General features: G+C 47.7%; 1 protein-coding gene across 3 annotated transcripts in view; it reads right to left on the minus strand.

Annotated features, from left to right (window-relative positions):
- Nucleotides 1-15,718, minus strand: part of zranb3 (zinc finger, RAN-binding domain containing 3) — a 99,993-nt gene that overhangs the window by 34,066 nt on the left and 50,209 nt on the right. For all 3 annotated transcript variants that reach the window (XM_030353410.1, XM_030353412.1, XM_030353411.1), the window contains exons 15-16: nt 9,553-9,695; nt 7,201-7,305 (exon numbers count right to left, since the gene is read on the minus strand). In XM_030353410.1, the coding sequence (XP_030209270.1) occupies nt 7,201-7,305; nt 9,553-9,695 (248 nt within the window). The remainder of the gene's footprint in view (nt 1-7,200; nt 7,306-9,552; nt 9,696-15,718) is intronic.

The raw sequence follows: 15,718 nt of genomic DNA on the forward strand, positions 1-15,718 counted from the left end.
ATTATCGCGTGATCCCGTGATCTTGCATGAATACGGCTGGCTCGCAAGGCAGCGCTGCGCTGCCGTAACGAGCCCGGTGGAAATGCAAGCAGGGCAGAGTCGCAGCCGTTCCGTGCCGCAGCCGTAACGTGTGTGGTGGAATCCCAGCGTAAGAGACGCAAAGCAGGTGAAATCATCTGGAGGATAACGAGATTCTAACATTTGCGAATAAAGTGCACAATGGAAACATTGGAAACAGAGGACATTAGCCACGTTTACATGGACACATCTGTTCCGCATAGATTTCTATGCGGAACAGAAAATGATCATGTATACGCCTCATTCGGAATACAATTATCTGTTCGGCATAGATTCTATGCCGAATAGAAGAGGTGGTGTAGTCCGTTTTAATCGCCATGTATACACTTATTCCGAATAGATTGGGGTTTAACTTAGAGCAGCCGCAGTAGTTCGCAATTGGTCCACTGAGCTCCGTCTGTACTTTTAAGGACACCGAACTTGACCGCTGTCAAGGAAAGTGGATTTATTGCCTGATTCACGTCTTTGTTATCACTCCGTTAAAGTAGTCCGGTAAGCGTGTCCGGTTGCTAAGCGACGGGACATGGGTGGTTATTAATGACGTGTTCGCGTATCGTAGTGTCCGCGCACGTCCGAGATAACTGTAAATGAGTAGGCTACTACTAGTACTTTTGCAGGCTGAACGTTAAAATACTTCTTAACTTAGAGAGATGGAAGCTGCAGTAGTTCGCAATTGGACCTTCGAGGATTCCTGGACACTAAATTCCCGTAAGACCACTCTCTCCCACCAGTCTTGGCTGCAGACTCGCATCCAAATTCCTCTTGTTTGCGGCGGAGCTGGGGTTAAATATAAAGATCTGACGAGAAATTGACGTTGCTGCGCTGTCCTCCTCCTTCTTAATTGAAGGAGCAGGCAGAGAAAAGCTCTCTTCTGCTGTGCTTTCATTAAAATTAAATTTAAATCCCCGATAGTGATAAGACACCCATTATGTCGCCGCCGGTCCAGAGATGTGTCAGGTGTGCGCGAGAGACATAACGGACACTTTTGTTACTGCCATGTATACAGTACATTCGGATCACATTTTAGGAACAGATCTATGCCGCATAGAAATCTATGCGGCATAGACATTGTTTATGTTTAATTACAAAGCATTCTATTCATCGAGTTACAGTGCTAAGTTAGCGACAAAAGAAAAAGGTAGACCACTTTGCAAAATGGAGATCACCAAAAGCAATGGCAACGTCAGTGTTGTAGGTGCTACATGGTTTGCTAGGTACTCATGGCTTACTGCTAGCATTACTAGCAATCGACTGTATTGCTGGCCTTGTTTTCTAATGAATAATGGCAAATCTCCAACGTGGGCTGTTCATGGTTTCACTGATTTGAAAAATCTTGATAGGGCAACCAAACGGCACGACAAGTGTCAAGTTCACGTTGGTGCTGCTATGCGACATTCCTTTCTAGGCACCATGCCTATAGATGGGGCCATCCCTATGTTCCCCGGGTCCTATGTTCCCCGCTCGGGGAACAAAGGACCCTTTTTTTTTTTTAAAAAGGTCCTATGTTCCCAGTTTTTCCGAAAAGGGTCCTATGTTCCCCTGTAGCAATACATACCGGGGAGCATCTATCCTTTTTCTGAAAAAGGGTCCTATGCTCCCCACTGTTGCGGGGAACATAGGACACTTTTCTGGGAAAAGGGTCCTATGTTCCCCGCAATCTTTCAATCTTTAAAAATCTTTAAACTTTGACGCAACATTCGCGTGATGACAGCCAATCAGCGTTCAACAGCGTGGCCACTGAGTGACATGTGTAACGTAACAGCCAAACAGCGTTCAACCGGCCAACTCAGTGCAGTGCAGTCCGGGTGAACTGCAGCATGGAGGAGAAAGTGATTGTTGCCGTTTGCGACTCCCGGAGCTCTATATAGTATATAATATAATATAATTGTGTCCTGAGTATGACGTAAAACTGCATCCCTGGGCAGGAGGGGCTCATAGCCTTGGATGGCAGCCCACCTAGGAGAAGGTCACTCTGAACTAAAACCGGGACTGCGAGGAGTTGCGCCCCACAGTCCTTAATCAGCATAGTAAAGCCAACCATGAAGAATAAAATGATCCCAAACCCTATACTTCCAGCGGCGGGAGTCCGCAGGAGCAACGCAGCGGACGGTGGTGCTGGTCCTCCCTCTGGAGGACACCATGACGACAGGACCTCAAACCCTGGGAAACCAGGGAGGGTCCTGTCCGATCACAACACCCCGTCCAATGCACTCATGCGCTGTCGGAGACCATTTGTAATGGGAACCTTCAACGCAAGTACAGTGAGAGAAGTAGCTAGATTGGTGGAGCTAGCACACTGTGCTGAGGAGCGGGGAGTGGAGATCCTGGGAGTCCAGGATTACAGAAGAGTGCACACTGATGACCAGATCGTTTACCACAAAGTAGAGATATGCACGTTCATCACCTCGTCTGCGTGGCCAAACGAGGCCCTGGCCGCAACAGACGGCGTGGGGCTAATGCTGGGCTCTCCGTCGGGTTTACTAACACACCGAAAGGATCCTTATCGCAGAGTTCTCATCCAAACCAGTAACAACAGTCATAGTCGTGTACTCACCCACCAACGTGGCCCCAACTGAGGAGGCGGAGAAGTTCTTCGAGGACCTGGCAACAGCCGTGCAAGGTGTTCCAGCACACAACTTCCTGGCAATCCTGGGGGACTTCAACGCAAGGCTCGGACCAGAGGACGCACCCTTCCCATACCACGACTCTACGAACCGCAATGGTGCATACCTCACCGCCCTTCTCATGGAGCACAAACTACTGGCAGCGAACACCTTGTTCCAGAAAAGACAAGGCAAAAGATGGATCTTCCAGGATCGATCCTTAATGCCGATACAGTTCGTACAGCTCGGTGGGTTCGGACCACCGTGTGGTGTCCATGAGGGTGCGACTGAGCCTCAGGGTCCCCAAGCCTAGTCCAAAGATCCGGCACGATTGGAAGGCATTCGCAAACGATCCTGGCCTTCAAACCAGGTACACTGAGGAAGTCAGGAATCGTTTCCAGCAGCTGGACAAGGGAGCGGAGCCCAGCAGCGAATATATGAGATTTGTCGCTACAAACGAGGAGGCAACCAGGATGTTTGTGCCCGTGTTGGACAGAGCCAGAACCTCCCTGAGGTCCAAACCTCAGGAGGTCGTAGCGGCACGAGGAAGTGTGGAGGAAGCAAGCCTCAACTTTGAGCTTGAACCAACCCAGCAGAGACGTGGGGAACTGAGAGAAGCCAAGCAGCTACTGTTCAGTACCTACGACAACATCAAGGGGGAGGAACTGATGGAGAAGGTGCGAAGGGTACAGGCTGCGCAAGGTGAAAAACAGTATGGGGAAGCCTGGAGGGTTATCAACGAAATGACTGGGCGGAAAAGGACAAAGGAGGGACAGGTTGAAGTTCACAGCCCTGAGGAGAGGATGGCAACCTGATTCAACCACTTCCGAAGCCTACTGGGTTCAACAGCAGATGGGGCCGAGGAAGAAATTCCACCAGTCCTCTGGAACCTAGACATCGATGATGGTCCATTCACTGTCACTGAGCTAGCCCGGGCGAAAGGCACAGTGAGAGCTGGAAAAAGTGCTGGGCCAGATGGCATACCCCCAGAGGTTTTAAAGAACTGTGACCTCGATGACATCATGCTGGAGTTTTCCAACCAAGCGCTACTGCAAAACAAACTGCCTGAAGTATGGTCTCTCTTCAACATCATCCCAGTGCCTAAATCAGGAGACCTCCGTGGGATGGCTTCGCCATCCCACAGAGTGCATCCGTCAGAAATCTTGGTGTCTTGTTTGACCCTCAACTATGCTTTGATCAGCATATAAGAAGTATAACTAGAATTGCCTTTTTCCATTTGAGAAACATTGCAAGAATCAGATCAATGTTATCTGTAGTGGATGCAGAGACACTGATTCATGCGTTTGTCTCGTCAAGACTTGACTATTGCAATGCACTGTTCTCGGGATTACCGAACTCTACTACAAAGATTCTACAGCTGGTACACAATGCGGCAGCTAGATTGCTGACCAGAACGAGAAAGTTTGATCATATTACACCTATTCTCGCCTCTTTACATTGGCTACCAATAACTTTCAGATCAGACTTTAAGGTGCTATTGCTGACCTATAAAGCCTTGCATGGACTATCTCCATTGTACCTGAAGGACCTGATCATTCCTTATAGTCCTTCTCGGTCTCTCTGGTCTTCGGGAGCCGGCCTTCTTTCATTGCCGAAGGTTAAAAAGAAATCGGCTGGACAGAGAGCGTTTGCCTATCGAGCCCCCTTTTTATGGAATAGGCTGCCATCAGCGATCAGGGAAGCTGACTCTGTGGAGCTATTCAAAGGGAAGCTCAAAACGCACCTCTACAATCTTGCATTTGGAGTGTGAAAACAACAGATGCGTAGTGAAGACTACTCTGTTTGCTTGTGCTTTTCTTATTACATTATACATTCCCACTATGTACTTTTCCGTTCTAATTCACTATTCTGTCAGTTGTAGCGTGCTGCGGGTGCTGGACTGGATGCCTGGACTCTCCTCATGGATAACCGGCCAGAACCCCATCACCATTTTAATATGATGTACATGTATTTACCTGTATGCCAATTGTGGCACCCATTGCACTCCTGACCATCCCTGGAAGAAGGGATCCCCTACACTGCGTTTCTTCTCAAGATTTCTTCCTTGCTGATTCAAGGGAGTTTTTTCTTGCCCGTGTGGGGGCATGGGTAAAGGGGGGTGTCACAAATATTTGGCCTGTTAAAGCCCTTTGAGACTGTAATGGTGATTAAGGGCTATATAAATAAAATTGAATTGAATTGAATTGAACCTCTCAAAGCCAGACAACTACCGGGGCATCAGCCTGACATGTATCACGGCAAAGATATACATCCGCATGATACTAAACAGGATCAGGAGCGCCATCGACCCTCACCTGAGGGAGAACCAAAATGGCTTTCGCGAGAGGAGAACCACCACAGCCCAGATCCTGGCACTAAGGAGAATGATCGAGGAGGTGAAGAAGGATAACCTGACAGCTGTACTGTGCTTTATCGACTTCAAAAAGGCATTTGATTCGATCCACAGAGGCACGATGGTGAAGATCCTTAAGGCCTATGGTGTTCCTCCCAACCTACTCCGGGCTATTGAGACCATGTAAGCAGGAACAAGGTCCAAGGTGGTTACCCCAGATGGCAACACTGAGGAGTTTGATATCCTGGCTGGAGTAATGCAAGGGGACACACTAGCCCCCTTCCTCTCATTGTCCTGGATGTCCTGGAACTCAACTGAGCAGGACCTAAAGGTGAGGAAGGCACTTGCATGGAGGGCCCTGAACGGCATGACCTGTGTATGGAACTCCAACCTCCCCCGTCAAATCAAACTCAGCTTCTTCAATGCAACGGTAGAGTCTGTTCTCCTCTACGGCAGCGAATGCTGGTCCCTGAAGCCAACCTTGCAGAAGTCTTTAGACGGGTGCTACATCAGAATGCTGCGTGCAGTACTTAACATCAGCAAGGGTACACATGTTACCAACAGGATCCTTTATGAAGGAATACCAAGGGTGAGTGAGAAAGTAGCTGCCAGGAGAATGAGATTTGCGGGACACTGCCAAAGACACCAAGAGCTGCCAGCCAGCAAATTGGTACTGTGGGAACCAACCCATGGGCATCGGTCTCGAGGACGTCCTAGACTCACATATGTGGATGTACTCAAGAAGGATGCAGGAGCGCAAAGTACCAATGAACTGGCCAGATGTATGGAGAATCGGGATGACTGGAAGCAACGATGGAGGGCTCGTCTGAGGACGACCTAGAGAGTATAGATAATATCACGGCCAAAAGTTCTGTGCGCCTCCGGATGGCCGTAGTGCGGGGATTGGGCTTCTCGGGGTTTGTTTACCGGCGTTGCTATGGTTTCCGGTCTTGTGTGTTCCAACGGTTTATTAGGTAGGCCTATCTAATACATTTCTGTCAAATCAATACTTCACTGCCTCTTCCGTGGTCATTACAAAATATTATGAATAGACTGCGTCGGGTTCTCCGACGTCTCTCCCTCTTCCACAAAAGGTAAAGACATGCAATGGTGGTTATCTCGGCCGGAATTTGGCAGTAATGGTGGAAAACGTAACAGACCGGGGAACATAGGACCCTTTTTCAAAAAAAGGGTCCTATGTTCCCCGGTCACATACATATCGGGGACCATAGGACCCTTTTTGTGAAAAGCGGGGAACATAGGACCCTTTTTTATAAAAAGGGACCCATGTACCCCAGTCTCATACAAAGAGGGGAACATAGGACCCGGGGAACATAGGACCCGGGGAACATAGACACGCTCCCCTATAGATCAGGTTGTTTGAAATAATGTTCTCGTTTTACTAGTTTGTTACTCTAACCGTTCTGTTTGATATTGTGGAAAGGGTGAATGATTCAGATCATGATGCATTTCTCTGGCATCACTTTTGGTCTAGAGTCTTTTCTTCAACAATTGTAACTGAAAATAAACATAGCTAAATTACAACCAATAACTTCAGTCATTGAGGGCAAAAATAGGCCTAGATTTTTTTATTTACTTTTACAAATCAAGAGTAGGCCAGCCTGATTTGACTAATGTGCTTTGCAACCTTTCCTTCTGCCCTTGTAATCCATTTCAAAGACATGCTTCCCACCAGCTTTCAAATTACAGTGATGCCACTGGTGGCTTTGTATCAATTTTATTCACATAACTATCCCTCCCTACTATTTTGTAGTTCACCAAAACACCCTGAAACAACTTGAGTCTCAATTTCTTATGCCACCATACACCAACAGTGCAAGCAGGCCAATGGCAACCAAGCGTGTCCATCCTCCCTCATTTTAAAAACCACCAACAGCCACTGATCTGAACTCATCCCCAGCACACACACACACGCACACTGGGGTTTAACAAAACGATTTTAGTACCCCCCATCTCTCTCAAACACAATGAGAGAGAGAGCAAGAGAGATCACGAGAGAAAGAGATCGAGAGAGAGAGAATGAGAATGAGAGAGAGAACGAGAGAGAGAGAGAACGAGCACAAGAGAGAGAGAGAGGGAGAGCAAGAGAAACAGTGAGCGAGAGAAACAGTGAGCTAGGGCACTGCATTTAGCGGGGGTTCGAACCTGGATGCGGTTCTCCCGTCTCTTGCTGATGGCTTCTGGGAGGTCATCCCAGTTCTCCAGCTGGATGTCCAGAGGAACAAAGTTACAGTTCAGTGGAGTGCCATCCTGTGAAAAGAGGAACAGTATGGATCAATCACTTGTCTGCATCAGACAGCTCAACTTAACCGTCATTCAAACCACTTCTAACCATTCAGTTGACTGTTGTACTTGGACATTTGAGACTGCTTTGAACATGCAAAAGCTTGTACAACTCTAACGATGTTAGTAACGGCTAAATACATTTCTTGGAATTGAATTGAATTTGAATCAATACCAGTGCAGTGAAGCCTAGGGTGTGAGGGTTTGAGATTGCTTTGGGATTGAACCCTCATTGTTCACAGACTAACATGTAGACCTCCTTGAGCAAGAGGATTATATACATTTTTTCACAGATCATATTTTGTATTTTTTACATTTGCTTTTACCAGAATCATTATGTATTAGCTTGAATGAATTTCTGGGCTGAAAAACGGGCAAATTTAAAATAACACCATTTTGACAACTGACAACCATGGAAAAGATATACAGTATCACACAAATCAAAATGGTTTGAACCCCAACAGCCAAAAAGGAACCAGCTAGCACCGCTTTGCGGAAAATCTCTCAATCTGGAAAAAAAAGGGAAAGTGAATTGAGAGGATTTATTGTTGGGCGTCAGCGAGCTGTGAGACGCAGGGGGACTCCATATATCAAATCTCGACTCCCACAGAATGACTGAAAACAGCACAGACATTTGATGCATCACACTTTCAATCACACAGTCTTTTGGGTAATTATTATTTTCCCTGCAAATGCATCTCTTATTGGGATATCAAATCCCACTTTGATTGTGTGTTGACTCGGGCGGCGCTTGTGTAAATTCCCACGGTTAGGAGGATGAACGCAGATCTACCAGGGGTCTGGTAAGCGTTGAAAAAAACAGAAAACCTTCTTGGGTCGTCATTTAAAATAACACAGATGGTCAGGGAGATGGAGGAGGAGGAGGCAAAGGATTATCCCCTTAAGATGAACGTGTGAGGGATGAACGTGTGAACGACAGGACATCAGGGCGGTGTGTGTCGTCGCCTCGGTGCAGAGGGGCTTAGGAATCATATTCAGTCCGTGATTCGTCTTCCCACGTTGTCTTCTCCGCTGTTAATCCTGCACTCTCATGCGCACGTAGGCACGCAGACACACTTAAATAGACACTTACACCGGCACACGCACACACACCCACACACACCTACACGTCGCCTCCCCTCTCTTATCTGCCGTGATGCTACAGGCTGGGATTAGGACCCTGTGAGAGGGACTGATAACCGGGTGAGAACAAGGAGTTAATCAACGGAGTGAGCCTTCCGGTACGGGGATGATTGACGCTGGCTCCGGTTGGTTCCAGTCGTGTTTATGACGTCTGTTGTGATGGTGGGATCTAGTCGCTAACGCACAACAGACGTATCGGTAGTGGGGGTTCACAATGAAGTAGAATGACTGAGTGACGTGTTGGTGGACATCAACGGTCCTTTTCACCCGGGCACCTAGTGCTGCGGTCAGCCACTTGATGAAAAGGCAACCAAAAGATCACTGACTGGGCCTCAAATCCTTTCGGAAACATGCGATCAAAACCACAATCCCAAATTGGATGAGGATTGTAAATTAGAATGGACGGGATTACCTCCCAGGAAGCGGAGCGAAACCCAACCTGAACCCCAGAGGATAATAAAGGACCGGATCAAAGAGTTCCTGGACGGTGACGTGGTCTTGCTCTTTAATCCCCCCCGCTAGTCGATCACATAGAGGCTTGAGGAGCTAATTTTTAACCCCCCTTCATTGGCCTTATTCCCCTAGCACCCCTTTTGGTTACAAATGCTAATTGTTCACCTTTTACACCTAGCCCCCCGACCAGTGAGGTGAACAATGCCCATTGGCTGCCATAAAAAGCCAAAACACAATCATAAGCCTTTCTTTTAAAATACAACGCCCATTGGTCTATCGATTTCCACACATCTGCTTCAGATGCGCCTCGCGGCGAATGACCCATGACAGTTAAGATATTTAAACTTTGGGCGGCCCGCTCATCAACGAGAGAGAAGATGCGGTTCTGTGATTGGTCCGTTAATAAGTGCAATCTTTTAATGTTTAAAAATTACTTTTGTGAGTGTGGCTGCTACACTCATTATTCAAGTCTTAATCACTTGTTTGCCTGTGATCTACTGAGACTGAAAGGAGGGGCGTTTACAGGGGAATAACAAGAAAGACCTTTTTGAGGACCTTCATCTGAATTCAGTATTAGTTGGATAAAAGCGTCTGCTAAATGACCCCTCGTGGAGGTACCTTGTCGTAGAGAAAGACCCGGTCCGTGTTGCGGCTGGCGCAGAACTGCAGGGCCGGGTAGAGCGGCAGAGAGGAGCTGACACCATCATCCCCATTGTCCTCTTCAGCCACCAGCTGGGTCCCACTCTGGGCCTCCACGGGTCCTTCAGGGAGAGATGCAAGGGGGATTGGAGAGAGGGATTGCAGGGGCACTTGATAAAACATGAAACTGTGTCTCTTAACCCAGTGTTTCCCAGGGTGGAAACACTGGGGCCCCAGGGCCCCACCCTCATAAGGCGCAGAGGTACTGCAGGAGGGGGGGCAGCCTGAACCAAAGATGTCCTTCCTCACGGCCCTCAAGCTCCTTGTCCACGGTGAGACAGCAACACGGCAATACTCTGTGCCTTACCCGGGGATTTCACCGGACGCGTTACGGCAACGTTACGGCTGCGGCACGTCTTGGCCGCGACTTTGCCCTGCTTGCATTTCCACCGGGCGCGTTACGGCAGCGCAACGCTGCCTTGCGAGCCAGCCGTATTCCCGCGAGATCATGAGATCCCGCGATAATCCTAAACCTAATGTACTCACCTTCCACTCCCAAAACTACTGCAATTAAATGCCAGGCTTTGTCCTTTCTGAAATTGTTCTTATAAAAAGGATGATTTGAGACCCTTTGATTGATTGACTGCTGACCTGGTGCCACCGGTCATGACGTAATAATGTTGGTGTTTTATTTATTGTGTTTTATTTTGAAAATTGACCGGAATGCTCTATGGCTTTTACGTTTTCACTTCCTGCCCTGATCGATCTTGCTCTGCTGAAATTGACGCGGTTCAGCAACAGCTTGCGGCAAAATAGAAATGCTACGGAATGATAGCGCTGCGGCACGGCGAGCCGCTCCTGGGACGTTGCTGAGACGTTCCGCAGCCGCGCCCTGTGGAAATGGTCTCATTGATTAGAGTGGAACCTATCTGCTGCGGAGACCGCGGCCAAGACGTGCCGCTGCCGTACCGTTGCCGTAACGCGTCCGGTGGAATCGAGCCTTTAGCGTGGAGCGGCAGCATACCGGACAAACCACTGCAAAAGTGCGCAAGTAGGTGAGGCAAATGACAGCAACAGGGCTGTATTTAATTAGCTCTACTAGACCTGTTAATTCACTCTTCGTTTTTTGGTTAGTACTGACTACTGCAATTACTAATGCTTTTTAATTATTGGTTTACTTATGTACTCTGATTTACAGCGTAACCATAATTTGAGGATTTGCTGTGTAAATATGAATTAAATATATTTTCAAAAACATAGCTGAGATTGGGGTTTGATTAACTTTATTTGTTTTTTTTTAGATCAGGAATGGTGTTAACTGGTCAGGGGATGTCCACTACCCTAACTTTGTCAGATCATTCTGGCATCAGGTCTCTCCTCTGGCGCAACACCGACCAGACGACTGGTGGAATTGTCCTCAAATGGTTTCACACCTATTACCCAAGCCCATGTGCACGTGTGGACCAGTGTGTGTCTGTGTGTAAGAGAGAGAGAAGACATGGAGGATGGGGTAGGAAAAGGTCACCCTTAGAGAGAGGAAGTAGGGAGAGGCTGTGTGATTTAAAAAGTAGTGTGGAGGGAGAGAGAGAAAGATGGAAAAAGATTAAAAAGAGGAAAGAGAGCGAGAGAGAGAGACAGAGACAGAGACAGAGAGAGAGAGAGAGAGAGAGAGAAGAGCGTTAGCGAAAGGTGTGTGCAGGTCATTGATGTCTGCTCTGCCGTTCTATAATCCCATCGGCGACGGAGAAGAAGCAGGAAAGGTCAGGGGAGGGGGGGGTGGCTGGGAGTATGGGGGGGAACCAGAAGACCAGAAGAGACACTCGCGCCATTTGGCCGATGACCTATAACACACAGCTAATATCTCCCATCCCCTCACCCTAAATCATATTGTGGCACGCAGGGAGGAAATGCCACCTGAGTCGTATCAGAGCGACACTTTGGTAAGAGTATAATGAGTCCGGAGTGTGTGCGTGTGCGTGTGCGTGTGTACACAGGTGTATTTTGGTATTTCTACTGTCGAAAAGATGTCAATGAATGCCAATAAGCTAATATTATCGGGTCTAGCCGACAGGGGCTTGGCGCAAAGATTAGCTCCAAGATGGATCCCTGAATCAACCACGCTCAAGGCCTTTTTTAGCTACTGATCCTTCCTCCCTTTCATTTCAACTCCATCTCTTCTCCCATCTGTTAGCGTCGCCGCCACAACTAGCCACCAGCTGCCTTAAGTAGGCCATGGCAGCAGAGAGGACCCAGGCATCTCTCTACGCAGCCGTCTTATTATCCTGTCACCTACACAGCACCGAACTGCTCCCAAACACTCCCTCTGGTGGAGGGATGGGGGGGGGAGAGGGAGGGAGGGATGGAGGTGGAGGGAGGGATGGACGGAGTTGGAGGTGGCGGGAGAAAGGAGGTGGAGGTGGAGGGAGGGAAGTGGTTGGAGGTGGAGGGAGGGAAGTGGTGGAGGTGGATGGTGGCGGGAGAAAAGGGAGGTGGCGGAGCGTGGAGGGATGGAGGTTGCTGGCAGAGGAGGGAGGTGGAGGAGGGAGTAGCAGAAGGAGGGAGAGAGGTGAAGGGAGGGAGGGAGGTGGAGGAGGAGGGAGGGAGGGAAGTGGGGGAGGGAGGGAGAGAGGTGGATGGAGGGAGGAGGAGGGAAGGAGCTGGGTGGAGGGAGGGAGGAAGTAAGAAGTAAGTGAAGGGAGGGAGGTGGAGGATGTTTGGGGACACGCCACGCGCACACACACACACCACACACACACGCGCGCAAGTGTGCACGCCTCGAGACCTATTGAACCTATTCCAGTAATTCATTCATTCATTCATTAATGTGCAAACTGTGTCTCGCACACACACACACACACACACACACACACACACCACACACACACACACACCCACACACACACACCACACACACACACACACACACACACACGATTTAATTTGCAGAGGGACACACTGGGAATGTTTTGCAAGGTCACCATTCTTTCCAGAAACATCAGTGGAAAGTGTGGTTGTGGAACCAGGGCTGCCTCTGCAGGCCGTCAGTTACACTAGGGGCATCAACCTTTAATTCACTTAATCCAGCACTAAGCATTAACTCACAGAAAGGGTAAGGATAACCCTTAACCACTCTCCCTGACTCTTACTCTAATTGCTATCAAGTACTTTGTATTACTGCAGTACCTTATGGTAACAAATGGATAATTAATGTTAATGTTCCCAAATAAACTAACAACCAGTAATTCCCTAGGTGAAAATCTCCTACATTGCACTCCCCAGTGTACACAGCCTATCCTGTGGGCATCCTTGAGTTGGTTGACCCCTTACCCTCTCGTGCTCCTCAAGGGCTCTCTCTGAATACATGTCATGGAAACAGATCACTCTGTTAAACCAGACTCAATGCTGATGTTTTGATACAGCGCTCACATCGCTCCTAAAGAATGTCCATAATATATGTGGGAGGGGAGTTCAGATCCATGTCATTAAGGAGCAGGTAGGGGTTAGGTGGCATCCCTACAGGTAGACTGTGGACAACAGGGATCAAACCCACAATCCTTTGGCTGAGAGGCACCTTCACCACTACACAAATTACAATTACAAACCCAATTGTTTTACTATAAAACAGTTCTCCTCAAGTTCATCCAATGTATAGCAGCATATCAAATGCAACAACAGTGTTCGGAATTTAGCCATTCCATGACAATAATACCATCCATATCCTACTTACTATAAAGCTGAGCAAGGACATTTGGAGAAACCAGTCACAGTAAGATTGATTTTGAAACTAACCGAGAGAATCCAACCCCCTCCCACTCCTCCCTTCAGGCCTCCTTCTGAAGCCACTCTTGAGAAACGCAGGACTAGCTCGCTAGCTTCAGCAACATGTCTGCTAACCTTGTTGTGGGCAGGTAGCTTGGTAGGTTGGCTGAATGAGATAAACCATCCAATGAGTTCACTCAGGCTTCAATCGCTGGCTAACCCATTCCCGTGTACAGCAGTGAGAGCAGCAACTGCAGATGCTACACAATTAAGTACTATAAATAAGTGCGTACAATAAGTTCGTACATTAAGTGCCAGGACGTACAACATACAATGGTGGCCAGAAGGGGCTGGGTGGCTATGCAGAGTCGAGGTGAACTCTTAACAGGTGAGTTTTGAGTCTTTTGCAGAAGCTGGTGAGCGACTCTGCGATCCTGACATCGGCAGGGATTTAAAGGATTTCACAGGTGGAAACATGAATATGTATTGAAATTGGGTCATATATGTAGTCGAATAATAAAATAAATTTCAAATTTGGTGCCGTCTTGACCGAGTAAAGGCAGAAAGTGACTTTTTGGTGCTTGTGGATTGAAGACAACTCCCATCATGCACCACGATGCACAGCTTCGCAGGCCAGTCTCTCGCTGATCTAGATCTCCGCCTATCAGAGACCTTGCGGTTCCATCTACCAAGGTGATACCGCAAGACATCTTAAAAATCAATTCACACAACATTTCTAGTGAAGAGTATTAGTTGGTGAACTCATTATTGAATTACTCCTTGTTTGTATTTCTTTCAAATTGGCGAACTTTTGCATTGTGCCGGGATGTTCAAACAGGACAAGGAAAGGACACGCAGTAAGTTTTCATCTCCTACCTAGAGATTTGGAGCGTTGCAAACAGTGGCTACGGGCTTTCAATCATTCAAAGTTTCGAGAAGACACAGCCATGGAAGCCGTAAAACAAAAGAAGGTTTGCAGTCTCCGTTTCAAGCTGGAAGACTTCGAATTCAATGTCCTGGGAATGAAGAGAGACGCTCTTTTGAACACCGCAATTCCGTCGATATTTACCTTTCCATATGACGAAAAAACAGCCTGGGATGTCTGCAACTAGCAGCGCTAAACGCATTTGCCTGGAGGTAAGACTCACTCGACTATATTACTGATAATGATAAGACACACTGATACAGTCATTTGCAGTTAAGCACCACATCTCATAGGAGTTGTATATAAGTTGGCTTTTTACGAAGTAAATCTGCCTTCTTTCGCATGTTTTTGTCGCATGTTGTTCTAATGTGCCGGCGACTCAAAACTCGACTCCTCAGCAGTGAATAAGCAAAGTTGGCAATGTAACGTTAGATAGACTAGCTACATTCTATATACGTTTGCTGTTATCGATGTTTTACGATGTTTCACGTGTGTTAGTTTGATGTTATTAAAATGTTTATTGACCGTATCGCATTTCAGACTCAAACGACGTCTGCTGCAGCTTTGTTCTCGTCGTCAGAAGATGAGGAACACCAGTCAGCACCAATGATGTCAACACCAGTCAAGAATCCTCCCTCTGGCCAAGCACAGTTTGTAAGTTTGGTCAGCATATTGTCTCTAATGGAATTATAAAACTACTGTAATTTGTGGAATTTAACATTGAAAATAAACCTCTTTGTTATATAGTCACCAGGCCTCAATACAAGTGCCAGTAAGTTGAAGTTGGTGAAACCGACGAAAGCTATCAGCCTGAGTCAACTCTCACCCCCACATCGGCGTCGTCATCAGAAGATGAAGGTGTAAAGGACTGGCGTGAAATGACGATTATTGTCAATGAATCCAGCCTCATGTCACTATCCAAATTTTGCCAGATGTGCGGGAAACCGATTTCATCGAAGACCATCTTTGATTCTGGGGCACAGAGGACGGTGAAATGGATGTGTCTTGGGGGCAGGGCTCTACAGTGCGCCCATTTCACTCGCATTTGCGAGTGAATATTTCGGCGTGCGAACGAGAAAAACAAAACAGGAGCACGCGTGCGAGTGACTTCTCCACAGCGCACTATACTGTGCGTTCACACCAAACGCGAAGGGACGAAACGATTCCATACAAAGCAACGATTCCATTTGCAGCGCAACACTTTTGCCCGGCACGGGCGAGTGCGTTCACGTGGATTTCAGGTGGATTTGCAGCACGCCACTTTTGCTCGAGTTGAAATATTTAAACTTTGCCGCGACATTCGCGTGGCCACTGAGTGACGTGCGTAACGTAACAGCCAATCAGTTTTCAACCGGCCAACCATTCCCTGCAGTGCATTCCGGGTGAACCGCAGAAATGGAGGAGAAAGTGATTGTTGCCGTTTGCGACTCCCCGAGCTCTATATAGAATAGTATATAATAT

The sequence above is a fragment of the Gadus morhua genome, chromosome 4 (assembly GCF_902167405.1).
Source record: "Gadus morhua chromosome 4, gadMor3.0, whole genome shotgun sequence".
In the NCBI taxonomy this organism is placed as follows: Eukaryota; Metazoa; Chordata; class Actinopteri; order Gadiformes; family Gadidae; genus Gadus; species Gadus morhua.